At 41.0% G+C, this 10,844-nt stretch overlaps 1 protein-coding gene across 1 annotated transcript in view; it reads right to left on the bottom strand.

The window, feature by feature from the left end:
- Window positions 1–949: 949 nt before the first annotated feature.
- TMEM242 (transmembrane protein 242) overlaps window positions 950–10,844 on the bottom strand; it is a 50,599-nt gene continuing 40,704 nt past the window's right edge. Inside the window, exon 4 of the mRNA XM_024122653.3 lies at window positions 950–2,329. Coding sequence (XP_023978421.1) covers window positions 2,231–2,329 — 99 coding nt within the window. The 3' untranslated portion in view covers window positions 950–2,230. The remainder of the gene's footprint in view (window positions 2,330–10,844) is intronic.

Genomic DNA, 10,844 nt, shown 5'->3' with positions numbered 1-10,844 from the left:
GCGCCCCGCCCACCACGGTCTCTCTCTACACTCCACGCTGCTTTCTCCAGCAGCTTGGCGCCGAGACTCTAAAGCTTAACGTTCAACCAGGGTAAGCCGCGTTCTTACGGAAGCTGCCTTAATGGTGGCTTACACATGAAATGGAAATGGCTTGTGTTACCCATCCTTTAAAAAATCTCTAGTGCTCAGCCTCCATGAAATGGATTGCTTATGGCAAGATAATGTCTGTCCTATTCCTTTTTAAGTCTGTGAAAAATGTCATCCTGGTTGATAGGGTGATTAAAACTCTTTATGCTCCAGGAGATAAATGTGATTATGTTTGTCATACTCTACCCAAGATGGAGACAGCGAAGGAGGCAAACTTGAAATTCCATAACATTTCCTCTCTTCCATATCCAGGAACATTCAGAACTCAGTATACAGATGGTACTTCACATAAAGAGTAACATTATCTGTTAAACACTTTTCCTTTCCATTAACCAGTTTAACAGTATGCCTCTGGTATAAAAGGAATAGACAAATGACTACATCTTCTGATATCTGAGTTCTGACTGTAGAAAAAAATCACTTTAGTCAGTCATATTGCTTGTTTTTCTTTTAACTTTCATCTTTGTTACTTCATTTTGGCTTTAAAAATGCAACCGGAGCCTATGCTTGGTACCTGTTCTAGGGAATCTGTCCCCATCAACCTTTCCTCAGCAGGTGATTCACCATCATTCTTATGGGAGTGCCCCCCACCCCCACCCCTCAAGGACAACAGGCACATATGGAAGGGTTTTGTAAACCTTAGGCATGTCACACGAACATGCACGCAAACATTCCTTCCTTTAGGCTTCCAGCTGGGTGGTGGCACGCCCACCAGCCACCTAGACGCAGACTCATAATAGGGACAAAAACCTGTTCAGTTTTCCTCCCAATTTCCTTCCTTCATTGCATTCAAAGACTAGAGATATTTTGTTAGCAGAGATTTAGTTAAAAATGAAAGGTGGGTGAAGAGTTTTTCTACTCCACATACACTGAGATAAATTTCACAATCCTTTTCTTTTACTCTTGGATTTTAAACAAACAGGTTACATATGAATCCCAGGTGCTGATTACACCTGTTTAATTAACAATACAGCAATTTTAACAGGGTAACACAGTCCAGAGAAAAATGTTACATTAGACACTTGACATTTCATTTAAAATTTTTTCTTAAAACTAAAAGGTTTCATTTTAACAGATAAATTTCAAATGTACTTTTTTAAACTGATGGCTAACTAGAGCCTAAGCAATTATAAAGAATATACACAATGATATTCAACCAGAGGTTAATTTTCTGGTCATACTGACATGTTAAAGTACTTTTCTTAAAATTTTAATTTACCTGAGACTCAGTTCTCAGGTATCTTTTTGGTTAAAAATATTTGTTAGGTGATAATTGGACTATTTTTATATTGGCAACTGAAATAAAGCTATAAACTGTCAGTGTTTAGGGACCCAGAACCAACTTGTCAAAAAAGTACATTTTATACCCATAATATCATTATTTTCACATGATTATCATTTCAAGTTATCATAATCTGTTACTGGCTTCTTGTCTAAGAATTTACAGGGCCTAAGGTGAGGCTGTCAGGTAAATGACTGGCATATACACATCAAAGACTGTGTTCAGGACAAGAGAGCCACACCCACTGTCTGATGGACAGGAGTCACCCGTTAACCCGTCACTTTGGAGTCTGCCTAACAGGAGCAAGTGCTCCAAGTTCTGACAGCCACATACGGACAAGAAAGGCTGTTGAAACTTTTATTTAATTAGACATCAAGGTACTACTGCTGTTAGGAGTCTGTTTATAAACATTTTCCATCATATGTTATAATTTTTTCTTTCAGGTAAAAAACTTGGGTTCAGCTGTTAGTCATAAAAGTATTTCCCCTGGGATTTCCTCCACACAGAGAAGGCACTCACAGAACTATTTTTAAATAGTCTTCCTAACTTTGGGAGAACTTTGCCCTCCCTCCAACACCCCCCCCCCCATATGAACATAACCAAACCCGCTGTAAAGTACAGCGCACGGAAATGACTGTCGGCCTCCCAGGAGCACACTGAATGCCATCCACCCCATAGGTTCACCCAACAATCTGCATTTCTTCCTGAGGAGGAATCCGTCGAGTCCCTTTGCTGTTGTTACACCTCCAAAGCCAGCTTTTCCTGTAACAATCGTTCTGGACTTCGCCCACCATGCTCGTCTCATTTGGATTTCAATGCTTCCTCCCATTCAACAGCCGAGTCAGAGTTCTTGGGAATTGCTGGAAATATTGATTGCATTTTACTTCGAAAGTCTTTTATCTGAAAGATGAAAAAAATCAGTCATCAGATGTTAAAAGATGGGGAAAAGAGCCAAAGCAATTAGAGCCATACCCCGCTGCTGACCGACTGATACGTCATTGCTGTGGACGCCAGGCAAAGGAAGACCAACAAAAGGTAAAGACTGTTCTCGCTGCCTTGAAAGACAATGAGACATACCTCTTTTCTGTTTCCAAGTAAAAGTCTACTGGGCCTTAAATAACATAAAACTCCACTCTAAGCCTGGAAGGCAACGTGCTCTAAATCGTCAACCCTCAATGACATTTATTTCCTACCAGAAGAATGGTATGTGTTGTTGGCCTTCATATAGAAAGCTGCAGCTGAGAATATGGGGTTTCTGTCTAAATAAACATACTGAAGCCATTCAAACTTAAAGAATTTGGGGGCCAGAGGGAAGGAGTGGGGAGAAGTAACCTAGTAGGGGGTAAATAAAGAATCGATGAATGGCAGATAGAGTAGAATGTTTTTATGTGCCAGACAGTGTTGAAAAATCTATGGAGAGCTTTTCTCAGCAGAGGGTGATTTGGAATCCGAGAGTCAGAGCAGGAGGTTGGAAGAGCTTGACGGGCAGTGCCAGCGCCACCTAAGCGCGCACCGCCCTGAGCGAGGGGAACGCGACCTTATGGGAGGTGGATAACCTGCACCTTGGATAATACTAGGTCCACACGCTTTGATTCATCCTTTTCACGCAGATGGTCCTGTTCTGAAGATGGTATTTCAGAAGCACTGCAGCACAGCACTGCAGTGTTCTCATCAGCCATATCCCAACCATTATTTCCCAAGGATACAGATCTCCTCAGTCAGATTTGTGAAGCACCCTGGACTCACAGCAAAATGTAAGTCATTCTTGGAGTGATTTTTGAGCGTCGGCTAGTATTTTTCTTTTTTTTTATCTTGATGCTTACTTATTTCAACTTGAAGCTGAATCCTTGTAGTGTTTCCAAATTCAGGTGGTACATCCTGTTGGGACTTGTAAATTCCTAGTCATTTATTCCAGTCATCGTAGCACCATTTTAGCACAGACCCTGGTATCAGATACACCTCTCTGTTCAAAGCCCAACTCCACTGCTTGGGAAATCTGCTTGTTCTCTCTAAGGGGTAGTTTCCATGTGTGCAGAATGGAGATAATTACCTGCTTACGGAGTTGTGAGGATTAAGTGAGATAATGTATATAAAGCCCAGCACCTGGTAGTACTCAATATATGTTAGCTATTGTCACTACAGCATCATCAAAATGTACTGTGTTCCAAGAACAAAGCTCATATGGATATAAATATCGTGGTATGTTTGTCAAAAGCATTAATTTATAGTTATATCATTTTGGTTTAACTATTCTGATGCTGGAAGACATATAAGGTTGTCCATCATACGTAGTCTGCAGGAGGTCCATGCCTGCCATTTCTGTGTTTGGGTCTCAGACACCAGTCTTGAACACACACACACACACACACACGTCTCTCCCTAACCCCCTCTTCCATGCAGCTCTCTAGTTTGTAGTGTGATGAAAGGTTTTCAACTAAAGGCAGTACTGTATCCCTGACTGGAAATGTAGTTCTAAATAGCAGTTCTCGAGTAGAGAATCCTGACAATTTGGCTGTCACAATCACAGGGGATTGCTGTTTGGGGGTGTGTGGGGACTTGGGGTGGTGCTAAATGTCTAGGGTGGCCAACAAAAAGAACTGCTTTGTCCAAAATCCCAAGAATGCCCCCCTTGAAGAATCTTGCATGGGCTTTCTTAGTTGAAAGACATCTCTGGCCAGGATCTGCGACATGCTGCTTGGTTCTTTTCCTTCACCTTTCTGGTTGAACACCTGTTACAACTGAGCCTAATGACAGTTTTCCAGTGGGGTATCAGCCAGCCAGGACATGAACAGAATCATTTACCATCCCACCTTCTCAGGAATCTGGAACAAGGTCAGTCGCTGAGAAGGCAGAGGCTGGGACACTCATATGAGGCCTGGGTAGGAGAGTGCCGAGTGGCTGCTCCACTTCAGCATGGGGTTTCCTCTAATTTCCCAAGTTTTATTTACTTGTTTCCCAGGGTCATAAGTGAGTAACTGAACCACTAGAAGGAATCATGTCTGAAAAACAGCCAACTAGGAACAGACAGGCTTCAGAGCAAGGTGAAGGAAGGGAGACAAGTGGGATAAAGAACACCATTTAGTCCTCTTTAGTTTTACAGCTGTGGAGGAGTTCAGTCAACAGGGCAGAGAAGAAAGACCTTGAGCTCACCTCCTCTCACGAGCACACCAAAATCACAACTAAGTGCAAAACAGCCATGGACAAAAAGATCAGAACCTACCAGAAAAGATCTTCTACAACAAAAGATGTAAAGAAGGAACCACAAGGAGACGGGTAGGAATGGTGGCCTGGTAATACAGTTAAGTCCCATATCCCCAAGTGGGTGACCCACAGACTAGAGAATAATTACATTGCAGAGGTTCTCCCACAGAAGTGAGAGTTCTGAGGCCCATGTCGGGCTCCCTAGCCTGGGGGTCCTGCACTGGGAAGACAAGCCCCCAGAGAATTTGGCTTTGAATGTCAGTGGGGCTTAATTTCAGGAGTCCCAGAGGACTAGGGAAATAGAGACTTCACTCTTAAAGGGCACACACAAAATCTCACATGTTCTGGGATCCAGGACAAAGGCAGTAATTCGGTAGGAGCCTGGGTCAGACCTACCTGCTGGTCTTGCAGAGTCTTCTGGAGAGGCAGGAGGCAACTGCAGCTCACCTTGGGGACACAGACACTGGTGGCAGCCATTCTTGGGAGCTCCTCCTACCACTTGGACACTGGTGCTGGTGGGTGCCATTGTGGAATCCTCCCTCTAGCTCATTAGTGCCAAGACTTGACCCAGTGCTGGGATGCCTCAGGCCAAGCAACTAACTGGGTTGGGGACACAGCCCCACCCATCAGCAGACAGCTGCCTTAAGACCTCATGAGCCCAGCTGCCTTTAGACATGGCCCTGTCCACCAGAGGGTCCAAGACCCAGCCCCACCTATCACTGGGAAGGCACCAGCTCCAGAATCTCCTGGGCCTCCCCCAGCCCTCCAGGAAGCCTGCTCTAGCCTCTGGACCAGCCTCCCCACCAGCAGGCCAACACAAGCTTTGGGACACCCTGGACCCTGTACCCAACTGTGTCAGGAACACCCCCACCCAACCAGCGATCTGACACCAGCTCTAAAACCCTTGGGCCCTGTAACCAGACTCCAGGACAAGGCTCTGCCTGCCAGTAGTCTAGCACTAACGCCAGGACCTGGCTTCATCCACCAGTGGGCAGACAACAGCCCCAGAATCTTCTGGACCCTGACTCCACACACCAGTGAGCCAGCATTAGCCCCAAGGCCCCCTGAGGTTCTGCAGGCAGCTGCCTCGTGACCCGGCCCTGTCAACCAGCAGTCGGCAGCTTCCGCACAAGGCAGGGTCTGGCACCCAACTGGACTGGGGGCCTACCAGACCACCCACACAGTCAGCCTGTCACAAGAGAAGGACCAACCATAGGGGGAACTCCTAGAGCATATGGCTTGGGTGATAAGAGGGAATTGTGTTGCTGGGACACAGGGTGTCTCCTACAGAAGGCCACTTCTCCAAGGTCGGGAAACGTAACTAACCTACCATATACATTAAAACAACAAAACAAAAAACAGGCAAAATGAAGTGACAGAGGAACATGCTCCAGACAAAGGAACAAGGTAAAACCCCAGAAGAGAGTGAAGTGAAGTGGAGACGGGCAGTCTACCCAAGAAAGTGTTCAGGGTAGTGATGGTAAAGATGAACAAAGAACTTGGGAGAAGAATGGATGCACAGAGCAAGAAGTCAGAAGTTTTTAACAAAGAGTTAGAAAATAAAGAACCACCAAACAGAGATGAAGAATACAATAACTGAAATGAAAAATGTACTAGAAGGAATCAACAGTTGACTGAATGATACAGAGGAATAGATCAGTGAGCTGGAAGACAGAAAAGACATAGTGGAAATGACTGATGCTGAACACAAAAAAGAATGAAAAGAAATGAAGGCAATTTAATGCATTACTGACCAGAGACATTATCAGTATGTTTTTAGAGAGATACAATTAACATCACTGTGCGAAGCTGTTAGAGCTTAAAAGTGATCAAGGGTTCATTATACAACTTATGATTGTTGTTATTCACATTTTGCTCCGTTAGGTTTTTGTGCCAACCCTGTGTATATTACAAACGTAAAATTTTCAAAAATAATGCATCATGAAATTTTGAGTGAAGAAGAATTTTTTGGTGAATTTTATGCAGATACTTTCTCGGACCATCCGAGCAACATATGTTGACTGGTGTCTCAGAAGATGATAGTTCTTCAGAATACAGTTCTGATTCAGATGATGTGAATATAAGACCAAAAAAACCTGAGTGATCGATTCTGATACAGAAAGTGAAAATAAAACTCACAGTGCTGGAGAATGCTCCTTTGCTACTACAAAAGAGTGGATTGAAGACATTTCATGAAAATTAGAAGACTTTACAGGTGTGTCAGGTTTAACTACTGAATGTAATAACCTGCAAAGTGTTAGTGAAATAATAATTACTTTTTGGCCAGCCAAAATAAAAATTGCTGGCCACAGGCATTAGTTTCTGCAAAAATCCCCGTCACACCCTAATATTCACATTATAGGGGTCCTTGAAGGAAAAGAGAGAGAGAAAGGGGCTGAGAACTTCCCTGACCTGGGAAAGTAAACAGCCATAGACATCCAGAGAGTCCCATAAAGGATTAACCCAAAGAGAAACACACCAAGACACACAATTAAAATGGCAAAAATGAAAGGTAAAGAGAGAATATTAAAACCAGCAAGGGAAAAGCAACAAATAACATACAAGGGAACTCCCATAAGGCTATCAGCTGACTTTTCAGCAGAAACTGCAGGCCAGAAAAGAGTGACACCATATATTTATAAAGTGATGAAAGGGAAAAACCTACAACCAAGAATACTCTACCCAGCAAGACTCTTGTGTAGATTTGATAGAGAGATCAAAAGCTTTACAGACAAGCAAAAGCTAAGAGTTCAGCACCACAAAACCAGCTTTACAGGAAATGTTAAAGGAACTTCTCTAAGCAAAAAAGAAAATGCCACAACTAAAAACATGAAAATTACAAACTGAAAAGCTCAGTGGTAAAGGCAAACCTGGTGTAAAGGTAGGAAGTCATCCACACACAAAGCTAGTAGGAAGGTTAAAAAACGAAGGTAGTAAAATCATCTATATTCACAATAAGCAGTTAAGATATACACAAAACAATTAGATGTAAAATATATCAAAAACTAATTGTGAGGGGAGGAGAGAAAAAATGTAGGGTTATTAAAATGCATTTGAAATTAAGAGATCAGCAACTTAAATATATATGTAATACATATATATAATAAAACTATTATATATATAAAACAACTATGTATATATGTATCTCACTATATAAAAACCTCATGGTAACCAAAAACCAAATTATCTATAATAGATATACACATACACAAAATGGAATCCAAACATAACACTAAAGATGGTCTTTTTTTCCCCTTCTTTTGTGACTTGATGACTTACAAAAACAATTCCCAAATAATTGACAAAATGTCAAAAGAACATACATATCAATAATTACCTTAAATGTAAATAGAAGTGTTCCAATTAAAAAACAGAGTGCCTGAATGGATACAAAAACAAGACCCATATACGTGCTGCCTACATGAGATCTGAAGACACACAGACTGAAGGTGAGGGGATGAAAAAAGGTATTCCATGCAAATAGAAATCAAAAGAAAAGCAAGGTAGCAATACTTTATATCAGACAAAATAGACTTTGAAATAAAGGCTGTTACAAGAAACAAGAACACTGCATAATGATCAAGGGATCAGTCCAGGAAAAAGATATAACAATTGTAAATATATATGCACCCAGCATAGGAGCACTTAAACACATAAAGCAAATATTAACGGACATAAAGGGAGAAACTGAGAGTAACACAATAATAGTAGGGGACTTTAACACCCCACTTACATCAATGGACAGATCATCTAGACAGAAAATAAGGAAACACTAGCCTTAAATGACACATTAGACCAGATGAACTTAACTGATATACACAGAACATTCCATCCAAAAGCAGCAGAATACACATTCCTTTAAAGTGCACATGGATCGGGATAGATCTATTTCCAGGATAGATCACGTTTCCACAAAACAAGCCCTGGTAAATTTAATAAGAAAGTTGAAATGATGTCAATCATCTTTTCTGATAGGAACACTATGATACTAGAAATCAACTACAAGAAAAAAAACTGCAGAAAACAAAAACACGTGGAGGCTAAACGATGTACTACTAAACAACCAGTGGATCACTGAAGAGCTCAAAAGTAAATTAAAAAATACCTAGACACAAATGAATACTAAAACACAATGATCCAAAACCTATGGGATGCAGCAAATGCAGTTCTAAGAGGGAAGTTTATAGTGATATAGCTTACCTTAGGAAACAAGAAAAATATCGAATAAACAACCTAACCTTACACCAAAAGGAACTAGAAAAAGAAGAACAAACAAAACCCAAAGTTAATAGAAGGAAATAAATCATAAAGATCAGAGCAGAAATAAATGAAATAGAGCTAAAACAAAAAACCCCAGAGGAAAAGCTGAAAGTATTTCCTCTGAGATCAGGAACAAGACAAGGATGTCCACTCTCACCACTTTCTTTGTTTTTTTTTTTTTGTTTTTTTTGTTTTTCTTTGCGGTACACAGGCCTCTCACTGTTGTGGCCTCTCCCGTTGCAGAGCACAGGCTCCGGACACGCAGGCTCAGCAGCCATGGCTCAGGCCCAGCCACTCCGCGGCACGTGGGATCTTCCCGGACCAGGGCACGAACCTGTGTCCCCTGCATCGGCAGGCGGACTCTGAACCACTGCGCCACCAGGGAAGCCCCTCTCACCACTTTTATTCAACATAGTACCGGAAGTCCTAGCCACAGCAATCAGAGAGGAAAAAGAAATAAGAATACAAATTGGAAAGGAAGAAGTAAAACTGTCACTGTTTGTAGATGACATGATACTATACATAAAAAAAAAATCCTACAGATGCCACCAGAAAACTACTAGAACTCATCAATGAATTTGGTAAAGTTGCAGGATACAAAATTAATATACAGAAATCTGTTGCATTTCTGTACACTAACAATGAACTATCAGAAAGAGAAATTGAGGAAACAATCCCATTTACCACTGCATCAAAAAGAATAAAATACCAATGAATAAACCTACCTAAGAAGGTAAAAGACCTGTACTTGGAAAACTATGGCAGTGATGAAAGAAACCGAAGACAACACCAACAGACGGAAAGATATACCATGTTCATGGGTTGGAAGAGTTAATATTGTTAAAATGACCATACTACACAAGGCAATCTACAGACTCAATGCAATCCCTATCAAGATACCAATGGCATTTTTTCACAGAACTTGAACAAATAACTTTAAAATTTGTATGGAAACACAAAGGATCCCAGATAGCCAAAGCAATCTTGAGAAAGAAGAAGAGAGCTGGAGGAATCGCACTCCCTGTCTTCAGACTATGCTACAAAGCTACAGTAATTAAAACAGTATGGTACTGACACAAAAACAGACACATAGATCAGTGGAACAGAGAGCCCAGAAATAAACCCATGCACCTATGGTCAATTCATCTATAACAAAGGAGGCAAAAATATACAGTGGAGAAAAGACAGCCTCTTCAATAAATGGTGCTGGGAAAATTGGACAGCTACAAGTAAAAGAATGAAATTAGAACATTCTCTAACACCATACACAAAAATTTAAAATGGATTAAAGACCTAAGTGTAAGACTGGAAATTATAAAACTAGAGGCAAACACAGGCAGAACATTCTTTGACATAAATTATAGCAATATATTTTTGGATCTGTCTCCTGAAGCAAAGGAAATGAAAGCAAAAATAAACAAATGAGACCTAGTTAAACTTAAAAGGTTTTGTACAACAAAGGAAACCATCAACAAAACGAAAAGACAACCTACTGAATGGGAGAAGATATTTGCAAATAAATCAACGGACAAAGGGTTAATATCCAACAAATATCAACAGCTCATACAACTCAAAATTAAAAAAAAAAAACCCAATTTAAAAATGGGCAGAAGAACTGAATAGACATTTTTCCAAAAGGACATGCAGATGGCCAACAGGCACATGAAATGATGCTCAACATCCCTAATCATCAAGGAAATGCAAATCAAAACTACAATGAGATATCACTTCACACCTGTCAGAATGGCTATCCTCAAAAAGGACACAAATAACAAATGTTGGCGAGGATGCGGAGAAAAGGGAACCCTTGTACTCTGTTGGTGAGAATGTAAATTGGTGTAGCCACTGTGGAAAAAAGTATGGCGGTTTCTCAAAAAACTGAAAATAGAAGAATCATATAACCCAGCAATTCCATTCCTGGGCATATACCCTGCGAAAACCATAATTCAAAAAG

The sequence above is a fragment of the Physeter macrocephalus genome, chromosome 10, assembly GCF_002837175.3.
Source record: "Physeter macrocephalus isolate SW-GA chromosome 10, ASM283717v5, whole genome shotgun sequence".
Lineage (NCBI taxonomy): Eukaryota > Metazoa > Chordata > Mammalia > Artiodactyla > Physeteridae > Physeter > Physeter macrocephalus.
The sequence above is the reverse complement of the archived record's forward strand: the minus strand, read 5'-3'. Positions and strand labels throughout refer to the sequence as shown.